General features: G+C 42.0%; 1 protein-coding gene across 1 annotated transcript in view; it reads left to right on the top strand.

Moving 5' to 3' along the window:
• Positions 1-19,080, top strand: part of LOC130870526 (murinoglobulin-1-like) — a 56,835-nt gene that overhangs the window by 36,079 nt on the left and 1,676 nt on the right. The window contains exons 17-34 of the mRNA XM_057763357.1: positions 429-516; positions 3,127-3,304; positions 3,928-4,156; positions 4,873-4,999; positions 5,245-5,366; positions 5,866-5,917; positions 8,254-8,337; positions 8,600-8,776; positions 8,987-9,068; positions 9,868-10,024; positions 10,245-10,319; positions 11,696-11,876; positions 12,790-13,013; positions 14,374-14,592; positions 14,754-14,881; positions 16,795-16,885; positions 17,506-17,574; positions 18,276-18,378. Of these exons, the coding sequence (XP_057619340.1) occupies positions 429-516; positions 3,127-3,304; positions 3,928-4,156; positions 4,873-4,999; positions 5,245-5,366; positions 5,866-5,917; positions 8,254-8,337; positions 8,600-8,776; positions 8,987-9,068; positions 9,868-10,024; positions 10,245-10,319; positions 11,696-11,876; positions 12,790-13,013; positions 14,374-14,592; positions 14,754-14,881; positions 16,795-16,885; positions 17,506-17,574; positions 18,276-18,378 (2,386 nt within the window). The remainder of the gene's footprint in view (positions 1-428; positions 517-3,126; positions 3,305-3,927; positions 4,157-4,872; positions 5,000-5,244; positions 5,367-5,865; positions 5,918-8,253; positions 8,338-8,599; positions 8,777-8,986; positions 9,069-9,867; positions 10,025-10,244; positions 10,320-11,695; positions 11,877-12,789; positions 13,014-14,373; positions 14,593-14,753; positions 14,882-16,794; positions 16,886-17,505; positions 17,575-18,275; positions 18,379-19,080) is intronic.

Below are 19,080 nucleotides of genomic sequence, written 5' to 3'. Positions count from 1 at the left end.
CTAGTGGCAATATACAGATTAATAAAAATGGGTTACTTTAAGATATAAGAGCTAGCTAGGAATATGCCTAAGCCATTGGCCAAACAGTGCAGCAATTAATATAGTTTTTATGTGATTATTTGGGTCTGGGTGGCTGAGAAAAGAATGTGCAGTCTCTGTTTACACCAAGTGCTAGGATTAAAGGCATGTACCACTGTACATGGCTATGAATGACTTTTTTAAATAACAGGGCATTGTATCAGACAGAAGGTCAGAACATATGCCTCACTATGAATTCTGTGTTCCTCACCACACTCTCTAAAGAGTATGAAAAAACACAATTTTAATAGGAATTAACCTGTATCTGAATTAGTTACTATAATTTTTATACACATTGAGTGTCTTCAGAATTTTGAGATATTTTATGTGATTAATAATGTTCTTTCCAGGACATAGGCTTAAAGGCGTTCACCAACTTGAACATCAAACTTCGTACAATATGTTTTGAGCATAAATATTTTCATCTGTTGGCAGCAGGTAAAATAACAAATCAACATGTATTTTCAGAATAAAATAAATGTGAATTATTTATCAAAGATGATAAAATTGTAGAGCATGTATAGTATCCAAATAAGAGAGAAAGAAGCCAAACTTACCTATACAAAATGTGCCCAAATGTTTGCTGATGCTAGGAGGAAGTTAAAAACCGGGGTTCTTCCTTCCTTGTTAAACAGACAGATAAGACAAGATGCAATAGTTACTGTAATAGAGAATCATTATGTGAAGTGTGAAGAACTTTTGTAGACATTTCATGAGAGGTGAAGAGAATTTCCTAAGTATTGCAGATGAAGAGGAGAAGGAAAAGACTAGGCACTGCAGACAGGGGTGAAGACAGCAAAACCAAAGCACATAAGTCACAAGATGCACACTCCCCTGCCTTCAAGCAAGGCTAGCCATTAGAAACCCTCCCCTCCCTCTCCTGTGAGTCACCTCCAGAGGGCGTCACCGGCTTTGCGTTTCCATCATCAGCCAATGACAGTTTCCGTTTCCCTATGTCCTTTCTGGTGTCAGTTGTTCTGTTGGCTAGTCTAACTGGGGTGAGATGAAATCTCCACGTTGTTTTAATTTCCTTAATGACTAGTGTGATGAGTGTTATCAAAGCTATTTCTTGGCCATTTTTATTTCTTTTGAAAACTGTGATTAGACCCACAGTCCATTTTAAAATCGGGCTGTTTGTGTCAGATGTATAGCTCCCACTCCGTGGGCTTCCGCTTCACTTGGCTGATGGTTTCCTTCACTGTGCAGAAACGTTTTAGCTTTGTAAGATCCCGTTCGTCAGTTATTGACCTTACCCACTAATTGATGGTTGTTCTGTAAAAGTCCCCTTCCTGCACATCCGTTTCACAGGGTTACTGCTCTCGTTTCTTCTCTAGCAGTTTCGGATTTCATGTTGAGGTCCTTGATCCATTTGGAGTTAATATTTGTGCCGGGTCATTGACATAGGTCTATTTTCTTTCTTCTATATGTGAGCGTCCACTTTTCACAGCATAGTGGTTGAAAATGCTGCCTTCCCTCTGTGTGTGTTTTGGCATCTATGTCAACGATCAGATGGCTGTGATTACATCAACTTACGTTTGGATCTTGTGTTCTGTTCCATTAGTCTGCATGTCTATAATTGTAGAGCATGTATAGTATCCAAAACCAGTACCATGCTGGTTTTATTACTATACCTCTGCAATATAACTTGAAATCTTGAATACCCATCTTCATTATTATTTATATTCTAAATATTAAAATTTATTTTTACATGTGTGTTAACATAAATTAAAAATAATTCTGACTGGATGGTATTAATTTTCCTCATGCTGATTCAAAAAGAAATTGAAATATCATTATCAGTTTCTAAAAGTAACAGGACCTAAGGCACTGTGACTACTCTAGACACTGGATAATTTGGGCAACTCCCTGGAGATGTTTAAAGTAATGAGTGAAGAACTTAGATACTAGAAATCACGAAGTAATCAAAGGCAAACAGAAAGACAGGTTAGAGGTTGTAGCCATCACAGAGGACCTGTAGAAATGAAGTTGTCTGTGTGTATATTTATTTAAAAATGAGAGAGATTCGCCATGAATGTCCATCCCTCACCTGGCGCGGCTTAATAAATAAATAAAATCTAAAAAAATAAAGAGAGAGAGAGAGAGATTTTCAATGCTGAGATTCCATTGGGAAACATTTAGGCAAAGTCTTAACTGAATCTGCATGTATACTTGTTCTTAGAAAAAGCAGAGCACATACCCTCTGTCCCTACCTTTAAACCTTGCATTTCTTGCCAATGTTTCTTGAATAATAAACTTCCTTTGCATTGCCAATTTTCCCCCACCCACACACACAACCTTGATATGGACTTTTCCATTGTGTATTTCTTTTTTTGTTGTTGTTGTTTTGTTTTGTTTTTTCGAGACAGGGTTTCACTGCAGCTTTGGAGCCTGTCCTGGAACTAGCTTTTGTAGACCAGGCTGACCTTGAACTCACAGAGATCAGCCTGCCTCTGCCTCCCAAGTGCTGGGATTAAAGGCATGCACCACCACCCAGCTCCAATGTGTATATTTCTGATCCAAGAGTTTGTACCTATACCTCCCTCAGTTTGTATATAAATCAAAACCTATTAAAATAATGGGTTAATCCTACAGATCTAGAATCTAGAGGGAAAAAAAAAGCATCCCAAGAAAGTCTCTGTTGATAATGTAGCTATCATTCAGCACTGGTCTGAAGTGATTCTCATTCTAGCCACAGGATCTGTTGCCTGGGAGTTAGTATTTATGGCTCTTCATTTCTCCTAGAGGGAACATTATATCTGTAAGCATTCCCTGACTATCCAACCCAAGAAAATATGCATTGTGCTTCCTTCAAACTCCAACTGCACTAGGATGTTTTCTCCAGGATTTCATAGTTTCCACTTTTGACAAAGATGTTGCCCACCCTCCACCAAAATGAGTGGTTCCATGTATCATGTCCAGAGTTGTTGTGGTAGCATGTAACAGTCAAGACGAAACTGAAAACTAAGCTACGTTTACCTTGCACACTGTGTCCCATTGTACCCCACTGTACTCAGTACTTTGTTCATCTCCTCCACTGTAACTTCATAGCGCCTCTTGCCATGTTTAAGAGTGTGGCTCTCCCGAAAGAACCCAAGCATAAGGCAAAACTTAAAAATCCACCTCGTGAGGATCCACCTCGCAAAGATCCACCTCGTGAAGATCCACTTACCGAGACCATTCGAAAATACTTTCCTGAGACCTGGATCTGGGATTTAGTCACAGTAAAGTAAGTGATTTCCATCTGTAGGATTTGGACTGGGCATAAAAAAATTATTTCTTTATTTTCTAGTATTTCCCTAAATAATCTCTATCATCAACAAAGGAAATCACTAATTTAGATGATCATAGCATATCAACCCATTAATTATAAAATGTATGCATTTCCATCACTCCCAAAAAAATCACATAAAAATTATCATATACCTTTCTGATCCTTAAAACCATTCAGGAACATACTGAGTAGTAAGTAAGGCAGTCCTACATGGAGTAGACTACTAGATGGCTATGTGGAGACCACCACGTAGGTCATAAAATTGTTATATGGTATTTTGGAGATGGGTGTTCAGAGACAACTTCGAATCTGTGTTCAAATTTCCACTAACATCCAGACTTTGAGGTGTCAGGAAGCCAATAGTTGAGCTGGGAAAACAAGACTACAGAAAGATTTCATTTCTCCATGTGGAGTCCTGTTCATGCTGTGCTCCTCCCATCATTCCTTTGAAGGACTCAAAGAGGTGGCTTTGGTTCACACTCACTGGTGATGGCGTTAGGTCACACTCGTTGGCCGCCATCTCAGAAATAACTAATTCACACGCTCACTTTCTGAGCTTCACACTCTCACCCTCCCAGCTCATCAGGAGTAGCTGACCTGGAAGTGACCGTCCCTGACACCATCACTGAGTGGAAGGCCGGAGCCCTCTGCCTGTCCAATGACACTGGACTTGGCCTCTCTCCTGTGGTGTCTTTCCAAGCCTTCCAGCCCTTCTTCGTGGAGCTCACGATGCCCTACTCTGTGATCCGTGGAGAAGCCTTCACGCTCAAGGCCACTGTGCTGAACTACCTCCAAAAGTGCATCCGGGTGAAGACCTTTCCAAATTAAGTATGACCAGAGAGAAAAAGGGAAATGAGTGTGTGTAAGTCTTAGCTAAGAATTAAATGGAAAGAAGAAATAAAGAGAAGAAAAGATTGTATTAGACCCATCAGCACCAATTCCTAATACTTAAAAAATTCCCAGACTCTAGTTACGTATATACAGCAAAGAGTTGTTTAACAATATGGACACCACATAAAGTGTATTAGGTGATTTGGACACTACTTACATAGTACATACAGACTGACAGACACAGTCTGACAGATGACACTGGATATTCCATGTGTCCTCTGGATATAATCAAAAGATATGGTCCATATAGTTATATTAGGCTGTTGTCGGGATAAAATGACATGTTGTTCTGCAGAGGATTTCTTCACTAGAGGTAGATGTGTACTTTAATATCGCAGTTAAAAATCTACTACAGTAAATACATATTTGCCATCAAAATACAACAAATATGAATAGAGAAATATATAATTATCTCTCTAGTTATTTGTGTAGATGATAGCTAAATAAAACTCTCAACACGTATGTGCATGCGTGAAATCTATGCAAGCGTTCTGTGTCAGCATATGTGACATTTTAGGCACGTGTGTTCCACTCCTACACTCCACAGCCTTCCACCTACCTCCACCCACACATAATACGTTGTCCCTCTATGGTGACATCTTTGCTCTTTCTTTGCCCATGTGGGCCCACAGGTGGGTGTGCTGCTGGAAGACTCCCCTGATTTCTCAGCTGTCCCAGTGGCAAAAGACCAAGATTCTCACTGCCTCTGTGCCAATGGGAGGCACACCACTTCCTGGTTGGTAACTCCCAAATCATTAGGTAAGTGAGAACTCCGTAAGGGCACTCTCTGCAGAAATGGTGACTGCAGGAAAGGTTCTTACGTTTTCCTCTTCTCACGAGGCCCCCAAGCTCTCCATCACTGCTGCTTCTGGCCCGTGCTCACCATCTTAAATATAGGACAAGCCCTCGACCTGCTCATAGCCCTGAGGATGCTTTGCAGCTCTTGGGGTTTGGAAGGTGCCAAGTTCCGGGCACAACTGAGCTCAGCTCTGTGTGTGTTTCAGGGAATGTGAACTTCTCCGTGACTGCGGAAGCGCGACAGTCCCCAGAGCCTTGTGGTTCTGAGGTGGCCACAGTTCCTGAAACTGGGAGAAAGGACACAGTTGTCAAAGTCTTGATAGTTGAAGTGAGTAATGTCCCTTGACTGGCAGTGTGCTGAGACTGGAGCAATGTTGATTGTGTTTAGATGAAAAATGAAAAGCAATAGCACGTGACCTTGAGATAGCTCATAGCAAGCGGCAAGCTCACGCTTTCAGATCACTGGGTTCTGCCTTCCTCCCCCTCCTAGTCTCTTGACTGGAGCTCAGAGGGGATGGGTTGTGCCAGTTTATCTTCTTAAGCTCCACCTCTTTCTCTGCTCCTATTAGGCCATCCCTTTTGTCTTTATTATCGTTCCTTATTACCTTCTTTTTAACCTGGCATGCCCACATCCTCAAACGTTTATGCCATTCCTGATATATTAGACCATCTAATTCCAGCACTAGCCCCGAAAGTAAAGAAGTTGTTCACACACTCGCACACATGTGCGTGTGCACACACACACACACACAACAATGTCTCCAGCATCTTTGTGTTTACACACTCAGTAATTTCTCATGTCTGAACTTTCTATCTTTTTGTCCAAGCCCGAAGGAATTAAGAAAGAACATACCTTCAGTTCACTGCTCTGTGCATCAGGTGAGAATCCTTCAAAACAGCAATAAGATAATAGCTTATATCGTCTACTTACATCTCTTGAAATATTCCTATAAGAAAACCAGGATAGTTGAGTAGCTTGGTATGTTTGTGGGGCCCCTAGCAGAGGGACCTATCCACGGCACATGAGCTGCCTTTTTGGAAGTTCCCCTTGCTAGGATGCCTCGCCCAGTCTTGATGCCAGGGGAGGAACTTGGCCCTGCCTCAACTTGATATGTCGTGCTTTGTTGACTCTCATGGGAGGCCTGCCCCTTTCTGAACAGATGGAGGGTGAGTGGGAGGTGGGGGGAAGGAATGGGAAGAGAGGGGGGAAGGGGAAACTGTGGCTGGTATGTAAAATAAACAAAAAAATTAATAATAAAAAAGAAAACTAAGATGCTGTATACCTTATAACCACTAAAAAATAACCAAACTGAGTCACATAAATTATCAAGATCTTTACTTACCTGATGCAGCTGTCAGGAGTGTGGTCATAGTTCTGCCGGGGACTTCAGAGTTCATTGTAGCCCCTTTCTTTGGAACATAGAAACCTTCTCGTCCAGTCCGTCTCAATACTTAGAATGCTATAGCTAGGGAATAGCTAAGAAGAGGTCATAATCAAAAACTTCCTAATAAGAGAAAAAATGCAGAAAATATCTTGGGAAGGACCATATTTGTATTGTATTAGATCATAAATAAAAAGAATTATTTTTATGTCTGAATAAATTCCATACATTAGCCAAGCTAAATCATGATGTGTAGTAAACACTAAATATAATATTTTTCTCTTGTGGTTGCATTTATGGCTTGTTCTTTCATCTGTGCTCCTCACTGGGCATATTATTACAAAGAAATATAGTAATGTATCTCACAAGGGAAGCTCTCTGTTTCCTATGAGGGACCAGCATGAAGGCAGAGGCTGCTCACTCACAATAATGTCTACTCTGCCAGCACCTGCACTATTGAGTGGTGTAGTGCTTCCTCAAAATATGTCTGTCAAAAGAATAAAGAAATTGGAGGGGCTGGCTGGAGAGATGGCTCAGTGGTTAAGAGCATTGCCTGCTCTTCCAAAGGTCATGAGTTCAATTCCCGGCAACCACATGGTGGCTTACAACCATCTGTAACGAGGTCTGCTGCCCTCCTCTGGTCTGCAAACCCACACAGATAGACTATTGTATACATAATAAATAAATAAATAAATATTATAAAAAAGAAATTGGAATAACAGTTTTAACTTAATGTAAAATCCATTATTATATGAAAGTTAGCAAAAGAGATGAAATAGAGCAAACGCCTTTGTAAAGGGGTTGCCCTCATGTGAGAGCTACCAATAGAGTGTGTAGAAGAGACTCGTCACCTTGTGCTAACCCCCTTTAAAAGTTTCCATGAAAGGACATATGTGAAGGACCTCACTGGAGACTGATTTTGTTTTTAAGCCAAGGACATGATAAGAAAAACTCTATTCTTCCCATTGATCTATTCTGGTTCTCCTGATATTTATTTATTACGAGGTAACCTGGCCGTCACCCCTGCCATAGAGAAGCCCTCCCCAGCAGCAGCATGGGAGTGACCAGTGAAACCGCCCAAGGCAGCTCAGGGGGACCTAGGAAAAACAAAAGACAGCTCAGAGTTAGTTCATCCACTCGCTTATGCTGGCACACTGGGTTTTTATCCATACACTGCCTTATTTCAGGTTTCCATAGTTGCCATAAAACACCACGACCAAAAGCGACTCGGAGAGGAGTGGTTTATTCCATCGTACACATTCGCAGTCCTTCCTAAAGGGAAGGCAGGGGCTGAGCCAGAGGCCGTGGGGGAACCACCCACTCTGAGGAGGCACCACTCTCACTGGGCTGGGCTCTGCCACATCAATCCCTACAAATGAAAACTCCCCAAGTCTTGCCTATAGACCAATTTTATGGAGGTATTCTCTCAATTGAGGTTCCCTGTTGCCAGAAAACACTGATGTCAAAGTTCACACACAAAACAAAACAAAAAACTCTAGGAAGAAAATATCTACATCAAAATTCAATGAAGAAACACATTTTCATGTGTCTATTTAAAAATTAGGTAATTAGTAATTAATAATTAATAAGAGACTCAGAAATTCCTTTTGGAGATGCTTTCCTTCAATACAGCTGGTGATGAAGGCAGAAGCAACAGAGCTTGGCAAGCCAGCAGTACCAGGAAATGCGAATTTGTAATATTTACAAGATCATTTTTCTAGGGAGGCAAGAAGTCAAAGCTTAAGACACAGTTCTAAAGTGACTACCTTAGGGGACTTTAGAAATGCAGATAACAGAGGTAACCATCTACCCATTTGTTTTGCTTATTCTAAGATGCTGGGATATCTGAAAAAGTGTCTCTGGTGCTCCCACCAGCGGTAGTGAAAGACTCAGCCAGAGCCCACTTCTCCGTGCTGGGTGAGTCATCCCATCCCCGGAGGACTGGGGACAAGAGTCACCACCACTGCCCTGTCCCCACAGATTCCAAATGTAACTTCAGGAATATGACACGTAAACTCTTTGACATCTTCTGTTTCTATCCCCTCAACATCCACTGGGTTCCTAGCACACCTCACCCTTAAAATTCCTTCATATCATTGAGAAATAAGTCTATTAAAAACGTTATTTTGTTCTTGAAGATAATGACTGTTCTGTCTAATATTACATCTCTCTCTCCCAGGTGATATCTTAAGTTCAGCCATAAGAAACACACAGAATCTTCTCCGCATGCCCTTTGGCTGTGGGGAGCAGAACATGGCCCTTTTTGCTCCTAACATCTACGTACTGAAATATCTGAATGAGACACAACAGCTGACTGAGAAGATCAAATCAGAGGCCATTGGGTACCTCAATGCTGGTCAGTACATCAGTCAAAAACTTCACTTTGATCTTGGGCACAGTCTCTCTAGAAATGGGCTAAGGATTGGACAGGGGAAACTGAGTGGTGTTCTCATTGGTCAGTCCTATAAGCCAGCGTATATGAGGGCCTCTCCAGCTTCAGACTTACATCCTGTCATTCTCTGAGGCCTCAGTTCCTTCAAAACCCACTCAAAGCCTTCCGTTCTAGGCTATCAGAGGGAGCTGAACTACAAACACAAAGACGGCTCCTACAGTGCCTTTGGGGATGGAGGTGGCCAAGGAAACACTTGGTAAGAAAAGTCCACTCTGTGTCAGGCCTTGTTCAATTCTTGTTCCTCATGACAATTACACATGCATCTTCTTTCACGGAGCTATAACCGATGCCTGGGCCTGCATGTCTGAGGTAGCCCGAATCATAAGTATAGAACCGAAGCTGTTTCAGGGCTCATCCGCCTTGACTCTGTACCACCTGCTCTACTCAATTCAGTAAGCTGACTTTTTTCACTTTTCCCCAAGATCTTTCACCAGTCAATACCCGACTACATATTGCTGAGCTCCAAAGACACTCTTAACCGAGACTTGAAAAGCTGTTACCCTTCTTTATGTAGCCTTGCTTTACACCAGAATGTATTATTGAGATAAAACACGCAGACAACCAACAGATGACAAATGACACAGAGACTGGTAGAAACAGGAGGTAAGACAAGGAGAGGGATGTCATTTCTGAGGCAGGAAACATGTGCAGGGGTTTCAGAAGAGAAGATATTCCTACTCACAAAAGAAAATCACCGGGAGGCGGGGAAAGGCTAAGATGAGGGTGCAGGTGTTAGGGAAGCATCAGAGGGAGTGAGGGAGCAGCCATGAAAAAACAAAGCAGGAAATACCTGAACCACACTGTAGTGTCCACATCCAAGAGGACCAGGGATGGAAGACTACTTCAGAATAGCAAGAGGCACTGCCCAGCTTCATGAACTCAGAGAGCCTTAGACTGATTACACACCAGTGTGGTCCAGACCCCGGAAAACCCTTCTGTGAAGGTGCTGCATCAGAACAAAAGCCTTCATCTCCCCATTTGCCCTCCCCAATCAGGCTCACAGCCTTCGTGCTCAAGTCTTTCGCCCAGGCTCGAGCCTTCATCTTCATCGATGAAACACACATCACCCATGCCTTCACCTGGCTCTCCAAGCAACAGCAAGACAATGGCTGCTTCAGGAGCTCCGGATCGCTGTTCAACAATGCCATGAAGGTGACTTATTCTGAACTACTTATAATCATGGTGACCTAATAATAGCGTTTGAAAGTCAGGCCATACTACTTAGCGCTGGGATGAAGAAGCCTCTAGGTTTGGAATATACTTTCTCTTAATGAGGATATAAATGAAATTTTCTGTTGAATACAAGGGGGAAGACATCTTTGATGAATTGCTTGCTGTGTATTCTACTTATTTCACTCCTTTTTGTTTGCAGGGTGGAATAGAAGATGAAGTGACCCTCTCTGCCTACATAACCATTGCTCTTCTGGAGAGTTCACTCAAAGACACGGTAGGTGTCATATCGCTTCTCCAGCTTTCCAAAAGGCTGTAAAGCCTATGGCTTCCTATGTAGACAGAGGCTGCTCGTTTGTTTTCTAGGCCACCAAGACCCAAAATAATCACACAGAAACTATACTAATTGCATAATAGCTGAAGCGTATTTCTAGCTAGCTCCTACATCTTAAATTATCTGCATATCACCACATGGCTGTGGCCTACTGGGTAAGGTTCCAACCAGTGTCTGTCCCCTCCAGGGCTACACGGCATCTCCCTGACTCTGCCTTATTTTCTCCTCTAGCTCTGCTTGAAATTCCCACCTTGCTCTATTCTGGGCTTCCATTAACTTCTTTATTAACCAATGGTAATAAAATATATCCACAGCATACAAAGGATAATCCCATATCATTCCTACCCCATCTGAGGCCAAGTGGCAGATTTCTTTTCTACAACACTTTTGTATTTTTAAGATTCCATTAATGATCATCTACCTGCTTCATGAAATCCTGGATATGTTCCAAAAATCAAGCCAAAACCACAGTCTCTAATACTGTCCCCTTTAGTCTCTATTTAAGTGGAATATAGTTTATAAAAATGAATTGGTGTAGGAGGCCCTTCTGTATTTGTGTTGCTTTCATTGGTTATTAAAAAAACTGCCTTGGCCTAGTTGATAGGGTGGAACTCAGGTAGGCGGGGAAGACAGAACAGAATTCTGAGAGGAAGAGAGCAGAGACAGGCAGACGCCATGAATCTCTGGCCTGAGACTAACGTAGGTTAGAATCTTGCTGGTAAGCCACAGTCACATGATGATACACAGATTTAATAGAAATGGGTTAATCAAAATGTGAGAGTTACGGGCGGTGGTGGTGCACATCTTTAATCCCAGCACTCGGGAGGCAGAGGCAGGCGGATCTCTGGGAGTTCAAGGCCAGCCTGGTCTACAAGAGCTAGTTCCAGGACAGGAACCAAAAGCTACGGAGAAACCCTGTCTCGAAAAATAAAAAAAAAATAAAAAAAAAAAAAGAATTTAAAAAAAATGTGAGAGTTAGCCAATAAGAGGCTAGAGCTAATGGACCAGGCAGTAATTTAATTAATACAATTTCTGTGTGATTATTTCAGGTGTAAGGTAGCCGGGCGGGATGGAACAAGGGACCCTGCACTCCTACAACAATGAATGGCTCCCAAAAGATAAAGAATAGAAAGAAAGAAGACCCGTGACAGGAGATAGGAAAGAAGGAAGAAAGGGAGAGAGGAAGTGGGGGAGAGAGGAGAGGGGAGGGAAAAGAAGGATGGATTTGAAAAGCATAAATGTCTACATCCTCCCTGTCTGCTCCAGGGCCTACTAGGACCATTTATCACATTGCTCAGGTGTTGTTGTTCTGCCAACAGCATCCCATTGTCTCCAAAGCCCTGACCTGCCTGGAGACATCCTGGAAGACAATAAAGCAAGGGGGAAATGGCAGCTTCGTGTACACCAAGGCACTGCTGGCCTATGCTTTTGCTCTGGCAGGAAGCCAGGATAAGAGAAATGAAATCCTGAAATCACTTGATAATGAAGCTATAAAAGAAGGTAAGGGTGTGTGTTATCATGTTCGCTTCCATCCAGTTCCATTGGAGGGAAACAGGAGTGTACAGAGTGTGGAAACAGTATTACAGGTTAGTTCCGTCTCTATGGCACACCGAGGTTTCTCCTTAGACTGACCCATTAGGAAATTAGTCTTTCTTCTATACATAAACGGCTTCTCTTCAGTGTTTTCCCATAGATTGATCTAAATCAACACATGTAGTATCACCATAGAATGTATATAGTTCCAACTACCATTACAAAGGTAAATGTAGCTAACACTTAAAACTGTTCTCTCTGATACACATATACCCAATTAGGAGGAGCAAAGATAGGAAGAACACAAAAAAGGAAATTATGCTTCAAGGTTTTGCTGTTTCAGCTGCAATTCTGAAACCAACAGGAAACTTCCCTAAGTCATTTGGACTGAACACTGACCAAGTGATGTTTTGCTGGGTGTGAGGGAGTTAATGAGGGAAAGAATCATGTCTGCTATTGTCTTCTCGCCAACTCTGCTAGAGCAGCATTGAGGATGTAGTTTAATCAATACCTTAGGAATCTCTGTCTAGATAATTTTCTCAATTGCACCCTATCACACCAACTGCAGGTTTTTACTGGTGATTAATAAATCTGGGGATATCGTGAATGAAGATTTTAAAACCTGCCACAACCTTTTATATTTCCTTCTTTCTAGATATAGACATACAGTTATTCTTTCTAGATATAGACATACAGTTATTCTTTCTAGATATAGACATACAGTTATTCTTTCTAGATATAGACATACAGTTATTCTTTCTAGATATAGACATACAGTTATTCTTTCTAGATATAGACATACAGTTATTCTTTCTAGATATAGACATACAGTTATTCCTTTACTACTCATACTTTGTTATTTCTCTGTTTTTACACTAAGACAACTCCATCCATTGGGAAAGACCTCAGAAACCCAGAAAATCAGAGCACTATCTGTACGAGCTGCAGGCTCCCTCTGCTGAAGTGGAGATGAACGCCTACGTCCTCCTCACCCTCCTCACTGCCCAGACAGCCCCAAGCCCTGAGGACCTGACTTTGGCAACGCTCATTGTGAGGTGGCTCACAAAGCAGCAGAATTCCCACGGCGGCTTCTCTTCCACACAGGTTGGTGACTTTCTTCAGAGTCCCCATGCAGCGAGGGGATTCGAACAAGAGATGCAGGAACAATCAAAAGGAAAAGGAGAACAAAAACAACAACATTACTCTTTCATATTTTGGGTCTGTGGGAAGTTGGGGATGATATATGCCATAATAAACTTTCCTAGTTCCTGTGTTCTGACACAAGAGTTCTCTTCATACCACCTGTAGTGAAACAGACCTACACTGCTGACAACCTATAACCCAGACCCAAACCTTGATAGAAAACCTTGGGGAAAAGCCTGGAATGTCCAGATTCCTAGACATAATCCCTCACCCTAGAACAGCACGTGGAGTACCTAAGAGATGCTATTTGAACCAAACAGACATTTTTATCATCCTGCTGCCCTGAGGAGTGGCCGTTTCCTTTTTCCTGACAGACTCTCCCAATCTTATGTATGGAGAGATTGGCCTCAGGTTTTCCCCAAGCTAGTAGGAGCTCCTGCTGCCCGTTTTAACTTCTTGACAGTTGGAAATAATCAAGACTGTAAGCCATGTGCTTTATCAACTAATCAGTATGATTCTCATGAAGTAGTATTTTTCAAAAAGAAAATACACACCTACCATAATATCTATAAATTATGCTCTGGGTATCTGGGGCATTGGTGGCAGAATTTATCTCCGTAGAAGTACAGTAAGAGGGCCGGCTCCTCTAAAGTAGAAATAAAATTCCACAGCACTAGCGATCCTGCTTGGCAATCCAATTATTGCGCTTTCATTCAATAGGCAGTCTGCCTTGTAATAGTAAAACCCTTGCCGCACATTTCTGTCCTGTTGGGCTGTGCAATCAGGAGCGCATCTGGAGCTGACTTGGGATAAGGAGGGAGCCTGTGGGAGAGATCCTCCCTAGAGCATGAAGTGCATCCCCATTGGGTATGCCACCGAGGAGCAAGGTGACGAAGGACAACATTAAATTGTAGTTGTTTCTTTTATTTGATAAGATTGAATTGCGGCTAGCACTTGGTCACGTTGTTGGTGTCTCTGGATTATTCATCAAGTGCAGAAGAAAGTTTGGCAATGAGAGCAGGAATGAGATGGTGGGCATCGTCATGGACATCGGGGACAGAGGAGGAAACCAGCAAATGCTAGGAGAAAAATCTAATTTGTATTTCTATTTTGTACTGGCTAGACAGGAATCTGCATTTGCCAGGGCACTCTGTTTTAGGAGGGAAATTACGTGAATGTCTTTGATTCTCAAATATTTCCTAAAGTCTAGAGATCGAATAACTGGAGACAAAACTTCGTGATATTTTCGTCACAGCTTCAGGAAGAACCCTAACCCTTCCACACTGATGCTACCCTGAACTTTTACACTCATCCCTCGCAGGACACCGTGGTGGCTCTCCATGCTTTGTCCATGTATGGAGCAGCGACTTTTACCAGAAGTCAGAAAACTCCTTTGGTGACCATTCAGTCTTCAGGAACATTTTCCAGAAAGTTCCAAGTAGAGAACAGTAACCGCCTGTTACTGCAGCAAGTCTCACTACCAGACATCCCTGGGAACTATGACATCAACGTGTCAGGGGAAGGATGTGTGCACACTCAGGTAAAATTCTGGGGAAGTTGTGGGTATGTAGCTGTGAGCCTGCTTCCCCCAAATGGAAAGTCTCCCTTTGTTTACCTGCACACATTATGCTCAAACTGGGAGAAATCAGTCCAAGGACCCAGTGCAATGGAGGTAAAGTATTTCTACCCACTACTTATCAGACAACGCTGAAATACAATGTGCACTTGGAGAAACAGGAGTCTGCATTCGCTCTGCGGGTACAGACAGTACCTCTGACCTGTGATAACCCCAAAGGCCACAACAGCTTCCAGATCTCACTAGAAATCAGGTATGAGCCTCTCTCTCTCTCTCTCTCTCTCTCTCTCTCTCTCTGCCTCCACCCCCCCCCCTCCTACTACTGTGTTGTCTTCCCAGAACTCTTTACAGAATGGGTTCAAGAGATATCTAAAGCGAGTTTCTTCATTAAGATTTTGTTTTGTTGGGGCTGGAGAAATCGTTCAGACATTAGGAGCACTGACTGCTCTTCTAGAGGTTCTGAGTTCAGTTCCCAGCAACCACATGGTAGCTCACAACCAACTAGATTTCAATCTGGTGACCTCTTCTGGCCAGCAGGCAGAACAATGTATACATAAGAAATAAATCTAAAAACAAAAAGAAAAGAAAAAATTTTGCTTTGTCTATAAAAAAAATACTTGACTTCAGCAAAGTGAACAATGAAAGATTATAGAATCATAATCTCTAATCAGTCTACTTTGGGGGTCCTTTCTCACCTGCTATCATAGTAAAATAGATAGGTAATGTGGACTACTATTCTTCACCAGCAAAGCCAAGCCTTCCTGTTCTTTTAAGATTCCATTTTTCTAGAGGGGGAAAAGATATTCTATTCTTCTGGACATTTGTCAAAAGCTTAATATAAAATACAACCAGCAGTGGAGGCTAACTACAAAAACTGAAGGTCTCTTGAACAGAAAGAAGACATCCACAGTGTGCCCCATCATCTTGTTTCGCCACAGTGTGGCGCGTGTCATTGGTTTTATCACTTTTTGGAGCCTGCCACTCAGCTCCCAAATAAATACGTTGAGACTTATTCTTATTTTATGAATGCCCAGCCTTAGCCTTGTTTCTAGCCAGCTTTTCCAACTTACATTATTCTGTTTATCTTCAACTACCTTTTGCCCCTGGACTTTTTACTTTTCTTTATTCTTTATATCTTGCTTTCCTTCTTACTCCATGGCTGGGTGTGTAGCAAGTAGCTGGCCCCTGGCATCCTCCTCTTGACGTTTTCTCCCTCCTTGCTCTTCTTCTGAAGCCTAGATTTCTCCTCCTATTTATTCTCTCTGCCTGGGAGCCCTGCCTATCCCTCTCCTGCCTAACTCTTGGCCATTCGGCTCTTTATTAGATCAATCAAGTGTTTTAGGCAGACAAAATAACACATCTTTACAGAGTTAAACAAATGCAACATAAAAGAATGCAACACATCTTTGCATCATTAGACAAATATTCCACAACAGTGGTGTGTGTGTGTGTGTGTGTGTGTGTGTGTATGAGAGAGAGAGAGAGAGAGAGAGAGAGAGAGAGAGAGAGACAGAGAGAATATGTTGGAGAATGTTGGAGGAGGCCGCTTGGTCATTCCCAGCTGCTCAGCCTCAAAATAATCACACAGAAACTATATTATTTAAATCACTGCTTCTTATTGGCTAACTCTTACATATTAATTTAATCCATTTATATTAATCTGTGTATCACCACATGGCTGTGGCTTACTGGGTAAAGTTCCATCCAGCGTCTGTCTCCAGAGGGGGCTACAAGGCTTCTCTCTGACTCTGCCTCCTTTCTCCCAGCATTCAGTTTAGTCAGTTACTTTATTAACCAATAGTATTTACAGCATATGAAGGGGAATCCTACGAGAGAGAGACAGAGAGGACAACATCAATCATCAGTCCGCAGATTCCATACATACCGGCTTTTTGAGATAAGGTCTCTTACTAACCTGAGACTTGTTAAGCAGACTATGCTCACTGGCCAGCAAGCCCCATGGATTTGTCTATTTTTAATGAACTCTCCAGATGATATTGTTATTCATTCTATTTTCAGAACTATTTATATTGACAGTGAAGCTCATGTACTTTGAGGTATGGAAAAAAAATCACACAGGGCCTATCAGGAATTAGTGCTGGACCTCAATGGAGGAAAGATTCAAAGTATTAAAATCACTTCTTCATCTATTTTCCTGGTCTGCAGTTACACAGGGAGCCGCCCAGCCTCCAACATGGTGATTGTTGATGTGAAGATGGTATCTGGTTTCATTCCATTGAAAGCAACAGTGAAAAAGGTAGGTAGACCAGATGTTTGGATTTTCTGTCTCCTCAGACCAGGAGCATGCCAACATGATTGCAATAATGCCAATTTGCATCAAAGCAACATTAGTACTAATCTAACAAAATTGGATTTTTATGATTGTAAGTATAGGTGAGGACTGTGGTAGAGGCCAGCAGGAGAAATATAAGAAAGTGCCTGAGTTCACTGAGTCCACAGTCTAGCTAACAATAATTTTTAAAGTATAATCAACCTGGTCAATAATGATTCAGGGGAAATATTATTAAATACCAAAATTAAGAACTATAAAAATTAACAACAAACTAAGATCAAAAGCAGAGTACAGAGAAAGATACTTGCACAGAAAAGATGAAATTGGTAAGTACTAGCAAATGCAGGACTACTTCACCTTCAAACAGAAGTCAAAAATACCCATCACTAAGTCAGGCCTCTGGCAGAGCGGCCTTCACAGTCTCCTGAATATATCTTCATTCTTATCAGGGAAGTTTCTTCTAATTCATTTAAATGAATTGGTGACATCTCCTTTCTATCACCTTCAATCCCACGGTTCATTTGCCTTTTCTCCCCCTAAGGCCTTTGCTTTTTCAGTGACACAGGTTTTTATCTCATTTTCAGCTTGAAAGGTCAGAGCACGTGAGCAGAACAGAAGTGAGCACCAGCAATGCCTTGATCTATGTGGATCAGGTGAGGGTCCCTCCTGCCTCCCAGACGTGTCTTTGTGGGAAACACAAGGCAGGAGAAAAACAATTCTAGCAGAAGCCTTTTGTAGAGACACCTTCCCTCTGTTCATACTAGATGATATTTTAAATTCTCTTTCCCTGGCCTGGAGATGTGGCTCAGCAGTTAAGAGCACTTACTGTTCTTGCAGAGGACCAGAGCTCAGTTCCCAGAGTCCACACCAACTCACAACCGCCTGTAACTCTAGTTCCAGTAGAACTGATGCCCTGTTTTGGCCACCACTGGTATATACATGCACACACACATGCACACACACACTAATAATGATAATAATAACAATAAAATACCACTAATAATAATTTAAAAGTAATTTTTAAATTCTCTTTTCTCATTGCTGGATTCTCGGACTTACCATAGGGTCCCAAATGTCCTATGTCACACATTAAGGAGGAATATGGATTTTTGGAATAGTTTAATAGACTAGGAAAGCCTCACATACTCCCAGGAGCCTCTGCTTCAGTTCCTCAGGACCCTGCTCTAAAACCCACATCAGCATCCATGTGTGTGAGCCGTTATGGAGCACAGTGACTGTGAGTTAAATGCTACCCAACGCATAAGCTGCTTCTCAGAACGCAAAGACCGAGTGGAGCGGAAGGAGAACAATGGCCACCTCAGAGATTCTGGACTTACTTCTCTCTCTTTGCCAGGTGACCAATCAGACACTGACCTTCTCCTTCGTCATTCAACAAGACATCCCAGTAATGAACCTGCAGCCTGCCATTGTGAAAGTCTACGACTACTATGAGACAGGTGAGCAAGAGATCAGGAAGGACCCTAAAGAGCTTGAGTTCTTTATGACAGCTTCTCACTATATAACCCACGCTGGCCTCAAACTCTCAAACCTCCTGACTCCGCCTCCCAAATGCTGATATTACAGACATACACCATCGCACCCAGTTTTTAAAATAATTACTTTTGAGACAGTGACACATTATATAGGCCAGACTGGCCAAATCAGCTCTTAATAAAAGAATTTGAGTATGACAAATACTTATAAGATTTCAACTTATTCAACCACCGAGGTCTTGTTCCTACCTATTTGTCCAAACAATGATGCAGGACCAAACAGGTCCATATAACCCAAGGGACCAAACGTTTTGCCAAGACGTGTCTATAGGTTAAAAGATAGACAAATCTTCTTCTGAATATAACAATGCAGCAATGAAGAATTATACAAATAATTATAGTAGGAATAAAAGGATGGGAGAGAATTATAGCCTGAGTGGTCACTGATGACCAAAGAGAGAGAGCAAAGCCAGAACTGGGGAATTAAATGGGGGTTTTCTGTGACAGATGTTTCAGACTAGAAGAGATCAAGACACAATGAAGGAAAGAAATCTGAAATATAGGAAGTTATCTGAGAGGCTACAGGTCTACACGTTACCCCCGGTACTCTGCTCAAACACTGTAGGATAGGCACACTTCGATTTCCTCCGCAGGGTAATTTACTCT

Source organism: Chionomys nivalis, chromosome 1 (genome assembly GCF_950005125.1).
Source record: "Chionomys nivalis chromosome 1, mChiNiv1.1, whole genome shotgun sequence".
NCBI classification, from domain to species: Eukaryota; Metazoa; Chordata; class Mammalia; order Rodentia; family Cricetidae; genus Chionomys; species Chionomys nivalis.
The sequence above is the reverse complement of the archived record's forward strand: the minus strand, read 5'-3'. Positions and strand labels throughout refer to the sequence as shown.